The 14,580-nt window shown below is 36.5% G+C and overlaps 1 protein-coding gene across 2 annotated transcripts; it reads left to right on the forward strand.

The window, feature by feature from the left end:
• Positions 1-338: 338 nt before the first annotated feature.
• On the forward strand, positions 339-8,198 carry LOC137092394 (uncharacterized). Of its 2 annotated transcripts, none has more exons than XM_067456645.1 (9): positions 339-1,283; positions 1,436-1,559; positions 3,129-3,182; positions 5,718-5,917; positions 5,999-6,107; positions 6,341-6,612; positions 6,749-6,957; positions 7,095-7,254; positions 7,437-8,198. In XM_067456645.1, exons 4-9 carry the CDS (start codon positions 5,731-5,733, stop codon positions 7,574-7,576), a joined length of 1,077 nt encoding a protein of 358 aa, XP_067312746.1. In that variant the 5' UTR covers positions 339-1,283; positions 1,436-1,559; positions 3,129-3,182; positions 5,718-5,730; the 3' UTR covers positions 7,577-8,198. The 2 variants fall into 2 exon arrangements, with proteins under 2 accessions (XP_067312746.1, XP_067312747.1); XM_067456646.1 differs by having other exon boundaries at positions 339-942.
• The last annotated feature ends 6,382 nt before the right edge of the window (positions 8,199-14,580 follow it).

Below are 14,580 nucleotides of genomic sequence, written 5' to 3' on the forward strand. Positions count from 1 at the left end.
TTAAAAGACAAGCATGTTTCCAATAGCAGTTAGCGTTAAGAACACACCTGCTTCAATAGGAACTGTGTAGCTTTAAGAAAGGGATTGTTTCCAATAGCAACAATAGCTTTAAGAACTCACATTTACAAAATCAAGTATAGCTTTAAGACACACGTGCTTTCAATGCAATTATAGCTTTACGAACAATCGTGTTTACATTATCAGCCTATAGCTATAAGAACAAACATACAGACTGCAGAATTAATGCTTACTCAACTGAACAATGACTGTTTACTATTGTCTAGAATAGCTGCACCACGCAGAAACGATTCTGTTTGCACCATGAATCATTATTTTCTGTCCCTTCCCAGATAGCATGTAGTAATCGGCCCGAGCTCGGCTGCCCCGCGGCGCCGGCGGCTCGGACTCGGCGTCGGCGTGTGTTAACCGGGCCGATTCTGGCCCGCAGCTCGCTCTGGCACGTGCAGTTTTGTTACGGCTGAAAAGCACTGGCCCGATTCCTGTTCACCGTAACTGGTCCGATTCTGACAGTAGAGACCTGGGCCACTTCTGGCAATGACTCGGCATGTTCTATTTGCATCTAGCAATAATTAATGAAATAGTTTTAAAAAGTGCTTAATTTCCTGACAGTAGGCTATCTTGTTTTAGCTACTTGTTAAATATTGTGAATTTGTCCAAAACATACTATCTCCTGTAAAACTTAAATTGAAACAATCAGTTCATTTTGCACAGAAGTTTAATATTTATAACAATATAGCAAATCTATTTTGTTGTAATAAATACAGGGCATTCTTTAAGGTATGTGTTTTTTAAACATGCATGCAGCCAGTGATTCGTCACTCACAGCAGTGGGAGGGGTTTCATTGTAACTGCGGTGATCATCGTGGTTTGGACGACAACAAAACAATGGATTATTTAGCAAGACATAGGCTTACGAATATGGTAAGAAAAAATAAGAAATCATCGATGCGCTTTTATTTTCGAGTATTTTATGTAGCAGACACTCTGAAAGGGACAAACTTTATGTGAACAGCACGTGTGGGACTGAAGCTAACCACATGCAGCTGCTAGCTAGCAACTTTCTTGCATGGAAATGTGCAGTGATAGCAGTGCTCATTAATACAAAAAAAAACTGTTGTTTTTAAATGTTTTAAAACTATATCGCCTAAGTGATACCAGTTTTCATTAATACCAAAAAAAACAAAAAAATTGCAATATCCATATGCAGATAAACCAGTACACATCGATTTTTTTATTCCAATGACGGCTTTAAAACTATCTCAGTAAGTGCCATATTCTATTCTTACATTATATATTGTGTTATTACCACTTTATTTAATATAAATATTTATTCAATGTATAATAAAGGCCCATAGCATCTAGAGCAATACACGGCAAATTTCAAATCTTGCGTAATGATGACGTATTTCCGTAGTCGATACTGATTGGATGACGGTCACTGAATGGACGATAAGAAGATGCAAAGAGATTAGGTTTCACAACAGTTGAATTCACAACAGAGGCTGTGACAACATTTGACGCTGATTTCAATCGCAAAGGTAAGGCTTTTTACTACTTAATTTGCTCTTTTTACTACTTGATTTACTGTTGATACTAACTTGCTATTTTATATTATTCACAATGTTAAATTGTAATTGCTAACTTCAAGTTATTTTAAGAAAACAATTCAACGATTTGAAGTTAACAAAGTTTACATGCAATTTGACTCAGTTAACACTAAATATGGGTTGTATATTCGATTGAACTACTGTAGAGTGTCTTGCTTTTAAAAAAACATTATTCACAATTAAGTTGTAACTGTTTTTAGTAACGTAAAAATGTTTAGGTCAATATATTTTTAGAAACCATGCTGAACGAATTAGTAACAGTACTAGCTCTGTTAACAACACTAGTAAAGGTGGTAAAAGTTTTTTTTTTTTTTTGCTGAGCTAACTTAAAGGTAAAATAGTAGAGTGTTAATCCTGTGGGCCTTGCTATTTTAAAACCTTATTCACAACGATAAATTGTACCTGTTTAATAACAATTATTTCAGTCAGTTTTCTTAAAATAACTTGCCTTAAAAATACTACTAAGCAATTAAAAAGGTCTATACTAATTGGCTCTTTTAACACTAGTAAACAAGGTAAAAGTAGTTCTTATGTAAATATATATATTTTTAATTTTAATGTGTAAAAATGTGTACCTTGAATGCAATGTAAGTCGCTTTGGATTAAAGCGTCTGCCAAATGCATAAATCTAAATCTAATTTGTAACAGTGTTTAGTAACTTAACAGTATTTTAGGACATTATTTGGTTACACTTTCCAAATAAGGTTCATTAGTTAACCGTAGTATTAACTAACCATGAGCAATACATTTGTTACTGTATTTGGTAATCTTTGCTTACTTTGGTTAATAGAAATAGAGCTGATCATCATTTGTTCTTGTTATTTCACAGTGCATTAACTAATGCAGCTTTTGATTTTAATAATGCATTAGTAGATGTTGATATTATTATATTAACTAAGATTAATAAATGCTTTAGAAGTACCGTTTATTATAAATGTACAGTTGAATGTTGACTATGTGTGACTTACTATTTTAAAACATTATTCACAATGGTAAATTGTAATTTTCATTGTATGCCGTACAGACTGTTTTTAATGGGCTCCAAACACTTATCCATATTTATTTAATTATAGTTTTATGTGGCGTCAGTTAACGGTTAATGATTGGTTTATTTAATGGCCCCTGTTAACAGTTCTGAAAAAAAAAATGGTAGAACAGATCCTGATTTGTGTATAAAAAGATGTACATTTAAATGTAAAGAAAACAAAAGTACAAGTTCTGGGCAATTAACAGCACATCAGCATGGATCAACACAAAGACAAAATTATAATGTCAATGTTTTAGAATACAAATGTGAATAGTAATGTTTTGTTTGTGTTAATGGTGTTAATGGGCTATTGCAAGCCATGAACTGCTGGGTACTGATCTTTCTTCTGGCTCTTTAAGTGGTGCCCTGTGCTCAAGAGATTATGTTTATATCTGGGGTTTCTTGAAATGTATTTGTGCATTACATTGATTTTAACAAAGCTAAACATTGTTTTTGTGCTTTTGTTTTGACAGACCACGACAAGATCATTGAAGTTGCCAAGCTCTGCACAGAAGTGGCCATTCTGTGTAAGTCATGTCTGAAAACTATGAGTTTTATACTGTGAATTCGAACATTCAAAAAAAGGCAAGGGCAAATGTTGCTCAGATTTTAAGGTCTTTGCAAACTCCTAACTCTAAGGCTAGTGATGACACTGCTTATAATCAACATATTTGTACAAGTAAAAACATAGCCACTAAAGATAAGGACTTTGATAATAATGATGTGGTGGTGTCGGAAGACTCTGTTAATTTAGATGATTATGATGCAGTGATGTCGGAAGACTTTGCAAGTGATTCAGAGAATAGTGATGACTATATGGAGGAAAGTCCTGAAGAAGCTTTTAGAAACACTCTAACTGACTGGGCCATAGACTTCAGAATCACAATGGTTGCATTAACAGCTCTTCTGTTAGTCTTGCGTAGTATGCATCCCAGCCTTCCAAAAGATGCTCGAACATTGCTTAAGACTAACACAATATATAGAATAGAACCAGTAGCAGGAGGTTCTTTCTACTATTTTGGCATTCTTAATACATTGTCTGGTATTCTTGAAAGAATATTGCCCCAGTTACCAAACAGACATACGCTGAGATTGCAGTTGAATTTTGATGGCATTCCGTTGCACAAGAGTTCAAATATGCAACTGTGGCCTATTTTAGGCATATTACAAGGCATAGCCAAAAAGCCTTTTCTAATAGCAATATTTGGTGGCATTTCAAAACCAAAAATATTGGCAGAGTATTTAAAAAGCTTAATTGATGAAGTTAAGGTCCTGCAGTCAGGCTTTATTTTCAGAGGAAAGGAACTACTCCTAAACATTTGTTCTGTAGTTTGTGATGCCCCCGCTCGTGCATATGTTAAGGGAGTTAAGTCTCATACAGGTTATTCGTCATGTGGTAAATGTGTACAGTCTGGTGTCTACATACAAAAGCGCATGACTTTTCCTGAAACTAATGCTGCCCTAAGAACAAATGAAACATTCCGAAGCATGTGTGATGAAGACCACCACATAACTAGATCTCCATTTACTGAACTAGATATAGACATGGTATCATGTTTCCCTCATGATTATATGCATTTAGTCTGTCTTGGTGTGATGCGAAGGTTATTAGATCTATGGACAAGTGGTCCTCTCAAGACTCGTTTGCCATCACAGAAAGTAGTCAAATTATCTCAGAACTTACTCTCCATTAAGAATTATGTCCCATCAGAATTTGCTCGTAAACCAAGGTCGATTGAAGAAAAAAACAGATGGAAGGCTACTGAACTAAGACAGTTTTTGCTCTACACAGGATCAGTAGTTCTTCATGATGTTGTATGCACTCCTGTTTACAATAACTTTATGCTTCTCTCAGTTGCGATTTCAATTCTTATTGATCCAACCCTGTGTTCTGTAATGTGTGAATATGCAAAGGTATTACTAGTGGCTTTTGTAGAGCACTTCACGAAGCTCTATGGCAAGGAATATGTGGTATATAATGTGCATGGCCTTGTTCACTTAGCTGATGATGTGAAATGCCATGGTCCACTTGACAACATTTCCGCATTTCCATTTGAGAATTATTTAGGGCAGTTAAAAAGATTGGTCCGACGGCCATGTCATCCTGTTGCCCAGATTGTACGCAGGATATCTGAAATATCTAGTGGTGGTTCTAAGATCGACCCTTCCAGAAGTTATGTGCGAAAAGAGCATTGTGATGGTCCTATTTTGCAGTTTGTTAATGGAGAAGTGAGACAGTATAAAGAAATATTTTTCCCTGATTTTTGTCTAAAAATTTCTAAAGGCGATAACTGTGTCCGAATTGGTTCCAATATTGGGTTGGTACAGAACATCTATATTCAGAACAATGATGCTTACATCGTATATGCTGAGTTTGAGTCTGTCCGTAGATTTTATGACTACCCAATTGATTCTTGCAGGCTTGGAGCTTATCTCGTATCTGATCTTTCTAAAGAATTTAAATGTGCCAAAATTGACGGGACACTTAAAAAATATGTCATACTTCCTTTTCAAAACAAGTTTGCCTGTCTACCTTTACTGCATTTAAATTGACATCAACAGCAGTTCAAGTGTGTGGTCTTAGGTTTGAAATGTAGCATAGATATATTTAAACACAATTCAACTAAATCCCACATTCAGGCTCGTGTAGTGTAACATAACAGTATTTTTGAAAATAGACGGATTAATGTGCAATTCTGGGAGTGTTACATACAGGTGAGTGGGCCTGTACAAACCACCTGCGGTAACACACACTCTCTCTGTGAACTAGGCACATAGTGCTACACACACTGTTGTGTACATAATCATACAAAATACTCTTACAAATGTTTGTTTACATGCTCTTTACATGCATAAAATAAATAATCTTGCACTGTTTCCAAGCCAGGTGATTACCTTATAATGTTGCCCTTATAAGGTTATGTGAAAGTATTTGTTTATTTTTATGTAAAAGCATTAGTTAAATTTTATAACAAATTTTTTCTAGATTTTTTTTAATGTATAGGTAAAATGTGTACAATGGAACAAATTGCTCTTTTTTGTTTTGTTTTTTTTGTTTAAAGATTTCTTGGGAAAATGTTCCATATTGTGGAGTTCATCGAATCATCTGAAGTGGAAGTTGTGCCATCTTCATGGGTGCAGAATGGTACCTGTGCTTGGCCGACTTACAAATCTGTGGCTAAGATCCAGAAGGCTGTAACACTCCATGAATCCCCTAATCATACTTGGTCTGCCTTCAGGGTGCGGATTATTCACAGCACAGGTACTAATATTTTCAAAAAACTGTGATTATTTCATGATTGATACATTTTTGGGGACGTTAACAACCAAGTATGTTTTATAGACACGTATCAGGAAGCTCGGCTCAAACTTCCACAAGCAACTCTGATGTCTGATTTGCAGACAGAGGATGATGATGATGATCGTCCAGCATACACAAAAAGAAAGAACAGGTTTGTTTGCATTAAGCATTTAATTTTACTGCAGGTGTTTTTCATATAAACAGTGTAGTTAACCACAAAGTGAAAAGTCTGTTAGCGACAACAGAATGAGGGAATAGATAATTACATATTTTTTTATTTTGGGGTAACTGTCTTATATGTAAATTGTACATATATTGTGCTGATGCATTATAATCTGCAAGTTTTGCTATTTAAAGTTGTTTTTTCTTCATGTATACGATTAGGGGAAATAAAAGAAACCACTCTAGTGAGGATGATGAAGAGAATTACTTTGCAAGCAAGAGACTGGAAAAAACAGTCAGGATTGAGGATCACTCAGAAGTTTTTGCAGCACCCCAAATACCTTCACCACCAAGGACTATGGTAGAACCTCTGAGAACTCCATCCAGACACACAGATGGTATTGCAAGTCCTACCACCTCTAGGAATAATTTACGCCCATGTACCAGTGCAGTTGGAGATGGAGACAGAACATGTTGCAGCTCATCATGTGTTTGTAAGTATGAACTTCATCTTTTTAAAGGCCTAATTTAACTAGGGATTTAAGAGTCAACTGACTACCTACCAAAACACTATACAAAAATATACAAAAACAAGCTTCAAGTATGCTTATTTTTATTTGTTTTTTGCAGCCCTGCTCACTGAAGTTTTAAAAGCACAAGAGGTCATCAAACAACAACTTGCCATCATTCTGAAGAATCAGCAGAAACAGAACAGTGCTCAGTCGCAGAGTGATGAACTTCCAGACATCACCACATTCAACCTCCCTTTGTCAGATTTATCTGATCTGGAAAGGCTTGAAAATCAAATAAAGGATCAGCCAGAACAAATGAAGAAGTTGGTAAGTTAAAGTCCTTGCATTGTTCACACAATTTGTCTTGTCTTGTATATATTATAATCACATTGATACTCAGTTACTGTTGTATAGTTGTTTTGCCTGTAATACTGTTTAATGTTTTTTTTATCTCCTCTTCAAAGGTAACCTATTTAGGAACTATTGGTGGGTTTTCGACTAAAGAAGCTGTGTGGCGTATCCTGGGAAAGCTTTTGACAAACTCCTTGGCAAAAATAATTAACTGGAGTGGTGCAAACCAAAAAGTGGCATTTCGTGCATTGGCCCTCAGGACTATTGTAGTCAGTAAGTTGATTTTATATACATTCCAGTACATAGAGGCTGTATACATCTGTCATGTAAGATTACTTTCATATGAATGTTGATGGTGTATTATATATATATTTTTTACCAACATCTGTTCTTTGTTGCGCAACATAGTATAACTGTATGACTAACTGTTTTTGAATATGTTTTGCTATTTACAGATGCAGTGAGGACAAATGCCCATACCAAGAGCTCCACTGATAAAGAGGTGGAAAGGTATATAACAAGATGGCTACAACTTGCTCCTGACAGAGATGGAGGAAGGAAGGAAAGAGCGAAGTCGAACGTGTTAAATGTTTAGGATGTTTCATATTTTTTCCTTTTTGCACTATTTTTTATATGCTTTTTTTTTATTAAACTTTTTTTAGATTAAACTTTCTTGACAAATAGTTGTTTTAAGATAGTTCTTGATACTTGTGCAGTTTAATTTTTTCCCCCAATATATTCTAGTTTAAATATTTATGTATTTATTTTCAATAGGTGTTTTAAGATGTTTCTTCATACTTGTATAATTTTATATTCGTTATATATATATATTTATATTCAAGTAGCCATTTTAAGATGTTTCTTTGCTTGTGCATTTTTAACAAAACATTTTTATTCAAGTTTCTTTGAACTTGTGCTGTGTTAGTCCCTTTATACCTGTGCACTTTGATTATTTTCTTTGGTTGTGCTTTAAATTGTTTCTTGATAAACGTGCAATTTTCTAAATAAATATAGTTTTTTCATATTTCTGGTCTTTGTTTTTATATCATTTGCAACAATATTCGGATTAATAATGTTTTAAAGTATGTTAGAATTTTCTTTAAAAGTTGTATTTTAGGCTAAACGTTTTGTATCACTATCCATTTGCTGTCATCTCAACACAAAAGTAGTATAAAGGTTATTCAAGAAACATCAATAAAGGTAGACATTTCATAATAACACGGCAAGAATGAATCGGGCCAGCTTTGGCGGGCATTAAGCATTAGTGACGGCCCGATTCCGGCTTGATTGCGGCAGCGTCGGCAGGATAACGGCAGCCGCATCTGGCCCGATTGATTCGGCCCGGAATCGGGCAGTGAGTAAACAGGCATACGGCCCGAGTGCGGCAGACGGAAGCGGGCCGACAGGTAACTATTCGGCAGGCGAGAATCAAACCGGAACTGGCCCGAGTGTATTTTGCTATCTGGGTTACCACAAGCTGCTGGAATCCGTGTCGTATAAGACGCCACAACAAACAAATTCAACCGGACTTAACACAGTACAGTCTAAGCAGTATAAGCAACTAAAGCCTAAGCAACACAGCTACAACTGATAGCTTTTAGCAAGAGTATTTAAAATAAACATATCTTAGGTCTCGTCGACATGAAGCCAGAGCTTTCCCACTCCGGTCTTTTTTTCCCCTTGTTTCAAGAAATGTCTGCGTACAAATGAGATCACTGAAACCGACTCAAAACGTATACAGAAGTATGCCAGGCCAGTGTGTGGCGCTCTAGTTCTGCCACATGAATACACAAAAAATGTAGAAGAAGAGTTATGGCAAGAAGGGTATTGCATAACACGTGTGTTTTAACACCTACTCCTACCCCAACCCTACACTTACCCTTACAAAAAGGCAAATATGGTAATTAAATGACGCAATATTGATGTACGCATTCCCAGTGCCCATAGTGGTATCCCTTTAGTCTTTCACTGTGCCGGACGTAGTGTGATGACATCACCGTTTCACAAAACATACGGATTGGCTCTAAAACGCAAGGATGTCATTTTCAGATTTATCCACTCTGGGACCCAGTTTCAGAAAATATCGGATTCATGCTTCCAAAACGCTGAATCTGTACGGACGAAAATGCTGATATGGTACAAAATGTATACGTATACAACTAAATGTTCCTCCGTGTGGACGGGGCCTTAGCTTAGTGAAGATGTTACATCGATGTTTGGTCTTCTCTTGGTGTCTGTAATGAAGTTTGTTGCTCAAAAAACCTGTCTCCGGCGCAATAACTCTGATCTTTCATGTATTCATACTCTTGTGTAATCGACGCACCATCCTAAATAAACCTGTCTCTTGCGTGATACCCTGAAATTTTGAATATTCCGATCTAATATGATTTCTGACCTGTAAGGTTGCCAGAATAATAATCATACACGGTGTGTTAATAGGCCAGAGGAGAAATGGCACCCCGACTGAGTCTGGTTTCTCCCAAGGTTTATTTTTCTCCATCATGCCCCGATGGAGTTTTGGTTCCTTGCCACTGTCGCCTTTGGCTTGGCTTGCTCAGTTGGGGACACTAAAATTATGATCAAAGTTGTTCAACTAAATACACAAATAAAATGAATTAATTAGGTTTTAATTAATTCTATAAACTATAATACAGATCTGCCAACACTTTCGCTCTATGATAAATTAAAATAAGTTGTTAACATCACATTTTCTCCAAAACGACTGTACAGCCAAATCTAATTTTGTTGCAAATACTGTCCAGTTTGAAACTGTGAAGCTCCTTTGACACAATTGTGATTGTAAAAGTGCTATATAAATAAAGTTGATTGATTGATTGATTGATTGATTGATTGATTGATTGATTGATTGATTGATTGACAAGGCAAGGCAAGAAGGAGGTAGGAACCGGTGAACGACTTTAATAAATAAACAAACACAAAATACAAGTAAAAGCAGAAGCCCCTCATAATCATAATACAACGTAATCAACACACAACTCAAATTCCAGGCCTGGTCCTCTCCTTTTCGTTGCTCCTCCTTTATGCTCCCGTCACTCCTCCATGAGACACGAGACCAGTTTGTCTTTTCAACACTGAAATGCATGGAATTATCAACATTGATCCAATATTACTAAGCATTGAAATTTCAACCTCAACCAAAATGATGATTCAGATGGAATTTCAACATTGACTCAATGTCACAATGCCATCTGGGTAATGTGATGCAGTGCCATCTAAGGGCCCGAAGATCACGGGCATCCAGTATGGTTTTCCGGTCTTGACCCTTACTCACAGAGATTGTTCAAGGTTCTCTGAATCTTTGGGTGAAATTATGCACGGTAGATGATGATAACTTTTTTTTTTATCTGAGTACTCCTTTCTAATATTCCTCCACTATTTTTCCCCACAGCATTGGGGGAAATGGTGATCCTCTGCCCATCTTGACTTCTGAAAGACACTGCCACTCTGAGAGGCTTTTTTTAATACCCAATCATGTTGCCAATTGACCTAATATAAGTTGCAAATTGGTCCTCCAGCTTTCATGAAATCCAAAATTAGACAATATATGGCATGACATTTCAAAATGACTCACATTCAACATTTGATGTTATCTATATTAGATTATGGTGTCCCACCTTTGTTTTACTGTCTATTAAAGTCTACCGTGAGTAAGTTACGGTGTAGCCTGTCTACTGCCATACATGTTTTCATAATGCGCCTTTCAGACAGTATGGGGCTGCCCAGTTGCACGAGTGTGTAGGCTACTCGAATGTCTTGACAGCATGTGATCACATGCAATTATTAGTAGGCTAATAGTTCGCAATTTTATCCATATCCTACATTTTCTTGTAAACCCGATAAAATCCATGGCAATATACGTCCTCAGAGATGTTTAATCCACAATCATTTTTGTCGTTCACATTAATCTAAAAGTTGTCTTTTTAGGCTAGGTGATTTTAATTCAAATCAATGTAAAAGAAATTAAGCCATTTAGCCTATATTGTATCATTTTATACTAGATAAAACATCAAAAACATTTTGCAATAAATAATTACTCTGTTTAGCCTTTGATTGGCCAATCTGATCCAGTCAGGACTGTTATAGAGCATGATAGCCAAACTTAACCCTTGATTAACCATCGGCACTATTTCATATTTATATTATTCCAATTCCATGCATTTTAAATTTGTACATGATTTGTTCTTTAATCTATTTGTTATATCTTTTCATTATATATGCAATTGTTTACTCATTAGAAATAAGCTTGTCTTTTTTATATAATTCAGCATCAACTATCAACCTGTAAGTTTTGCTATACACCAATGAAGATACTCTTTACAAGAGGTATTGTGTCATGTCTGATGTCTTAATAATGGCATCAGAATGCAACCAAAGCCCATGATAGTAATAAGAAGTGATTTACAAGAATTATTTGTAAATCATCCTAAATAAATGCCATGATCATTAGATTTTATACAGGTGTTACTATAATGATTTTGTAAATGGTGATCAACCAAATATTGATAATATGGAAGTTTATGCCTTTTGCCTTGGCATGACTCCTACATTTTTGCAGACAATACAGGGAGTGCAGAATTATTAGGCAAATGAGTATTTTGACCACATCATCCTTGTTATGCATGTTGTCTTACTCCAAGCTGTATAGGCTGGAAAGCCTACTACCAATTAAGCATATTAGGTGATGTGCATCTCTGTAATGAGAAGGGGTGTGGTCTAATGACATCAACACCCTATATCAGGTGTGCATAATTATTAGGCAACTTCCTTTCCTTTGGCAAAATGGGTCAAAAGAAGGACTTGACAGGCTCAGAAAAGTCAAAAATAGTGAGATATATTGCAGAGGGATGCAGCAGTCTTAAAATAGCCAAGCTTCTGAAGCGTGATCATCGAACAATCAAGCGTTTCATTCAAAATAGTCAACAGGGTCGCAAGAAGCATGTGGAAAAACCAAGGCGCAAAATAACTGCCCGTGAACTGAGAAAAGTCAAGCGTGCAGCTGCCAAGATGCCACTTGCCACCAGTTTGGCTGCAACATCACTGGAGTGCCCAAAAGCACAAGGTGTGCAATACTCAGAGACATGGCCAAGGTAAGAAAGGCAGAAAGTCGACCACCACTGAACAAGACACACAAGCTGAAACGTCAAGACCTTTTCGGGTTGAGGATGGAGTCAAGCTCAACTCCCAGTCCTACTGCCAGTTTCTGGAAGACGCCTTCTTCAAGCAGTGGTACAGGAAGAAGTCTGCATCCTTCAAGAAAAACATGATTTTCATGCAGGACAATGCTCCATCACACACGACCAAGTACTCCACAGCGTGGCTGGCAAGAAAGGGTATAAAAGAAGAAAATCTAATGATATGGCCTCCTTGTTCACCTGATCTGAACCCCATTGAGAACCTGTGGTCCATCATCAAATGTGCGATTTACAAGGAGGGAAAACAGTACACCTCTCTGAACAGTGTCTGGGAGGCTGTGGTTGCTGCTGCACGCAATGTTGATGGTGAACAGATCAAAACACTGACAGAATCCATGGATGGCAGGCTTTTGAGTGTCCTTGCAAAGAAAGGTGGCTATATTGGTCACTGATTTGTTTTTGTTTGGTTTTTGAATGTCAGAAATGTATATTTGTGAATGTTGAGATGTTATATTGGTTTCACTGGTAAAAATAAATAATTGAAATTGGTATAAATTTGTTTTTTGTTAATTTGCCTAATAATTATGCACAGTAATAGTCACCTGCACACACAGATGTCCCCCTAAAATAGCTAAAACTAAAAACTAAAACTTCCAAAAATATTCAGCTTTGATATTAATGAGTTTTTTGTGTTCATTGAGAACATGGTTGTTGTTCAATAATAAAATTAATCCTCAAAAATACAACTTGCCTAATAATTCTGCACTCCCTGTACAAAGGCAGAGTGCAGGAACTACAAAATAGGGGTCAAAAGTCAAGGTTGAGTAAAAAAATAAATACATTTGTAGATACTTTTCATTACTAAAACATCTAAATGCCAGATTTCCAGTGTCCTACCTATAATTAATTTGGCTAGGCAAAACTAAAATTAAGTAATTTTTCTCAGTTCCACACTCCAGTGAGTTAAGGTCTTTTTCCTTTGTAGGGCAGTATATGCTTACAAGATTTGTAAATGATTGCATTCATTTTTTATTCACAATTTATACAGTGTCCCAACTTTTTTGGAATACGGTTTGTTAAATGTCTACACCCCAAAAGTTTTCTTGGCAAAGACCTGATTGAGCATGTGTGAGTTTGTGTGAAAGAGAATATGATTGAGGTAATCATCATAGCGCAGAAGTCGCCTCTGAGAAATGATGAAGATGAGACTTAAAAAGCATCTTGACAGGTGCTGGACGGTAGTGCTGTGTTTGCTTTAAAAAAGATCTTCCTAATGCTGAGGAGCTGAGAATTCACAGATCTCCTAGTCGTTTTCACAGTCTCTGCTTTGCGCAAGACTCTGCAGTGGTTCTTATTGTAGTACCTCAAAGGCAAGAGCACGACATTTTGCTGCCAGCAGAATTTTAATGTGGACGTTTCTTGTCTCATCTCTCACCCAGCTGAAAAAACATGTCCCGACAGCAGGATCATCCCTGTAAAGTAAGGCGTTGAAGACAAGTGTGTTTTCGGTCCATGAGATCATTTCAGACAGGTTACACAGTTTATAAACTATAAGGGGTCATTTGTATTTAATATTTATTTATGTATAGGCATCATTGGCTATGTCTATGTGTGTCCATGCAGAGGGGCCAAAATCACTGGTCTTACTCTGCAGTGGTAGAAACACTCTACAGAAATGGAACTTTTTTTTTTTGCAGATTCATCGGCTTTTACACATGTTTTTCACTATAGCTTGTGAAAGTTTTGAGATCAGGCTGCATGACCATCTATCTATCTATCTATCTATCTATCTATCTATCTATCTATCTATCTATCTATCTATCTATCTATCTATCTATCTATCTATCTATCTATCTATCTATCTATCTATCTGTCTGTCTGTCTGTCTGTCTGTCTGTCTGTCTCTCTCTCTCTCTCTCTCTCTCTCTCGGTCGGTCGGTCTGTCTATCTGTCTGTCTGTTATTTTGTTGGGTAAATGGCGTGTTGGGAGTGTCATCTCTGTTTGTACAATAAAAAATAATGAACAAAAATCACACTTTGGGAAAAGAGCAGAAACTGAAAAATGTGGAAAATTGGCTAACTATATATAGATGGAATTGAGAGTGGTTTTCTTCCTATTGTTCGAGGCCTGACCTTTATCCCATTGTTGAAGATCTGCAATTACAGTGCAGGCCACTTGATCCAAGAAGACTCTATTTGGGTCACACTGAATTACAGTGGATAAATAAAAACAACCTCTAAAAATATTCCTTTTGGCAGCATTGTGGCATGATTCTGAGGTGACAGGGTAAAAAGGCTGCAGTTTGAACACTCAGATACTTAATAGACATTAACAGCTTATCCTGAGCTTGTCTTGAGCACTCTTTAATCAGATAATAGATATTCTACTGGCTAGTGAAAGCATTTCTTTGAATGCAAAGCAGGACTAAACTTCTATTAATGCTGA

This window comes from Pseudorasbora parva, chromosome 11 (assembly GCF_024679245.1).
Source record: "Pseudorasbora parva isolate DD20220531a chromosome 11, ASM2467924v1, whole genome shotgun sequence".
In the NCBI taxonomy this organism is placed as follows: Eukaryota; Metazoa; Chordata; class Actinopteri; order Cypriniformes; family Gobionidae; genus Pseudorasbora; species Pseudorasbora parva.

Excerpts from the sequence above, each read along its gene's own strand:
- LOC137092394 (XM_067456645.1), top strand. The coding sequence starts at position 5,731 with ATGTTCCATATTGTGGAGTTCATCGAATCATCTGAAGTGGAAGTTGTG. Across the intron at positions 6,108-6,340 it reads TACACAAAAAGAAAGAACAG|GGGAAATAAAAGAAACCACT; the intron begins GTTTGTTTGCAT and ends GTATACGATTAG. Across the intron at positions 6,958-7,094 it reads CAGAACAAATGAAGAAGTTG|GTAACCTATTTAGGAACTAT; the intron begins GTAAGTTAAAGT and ends TCCTCTTCAAAG.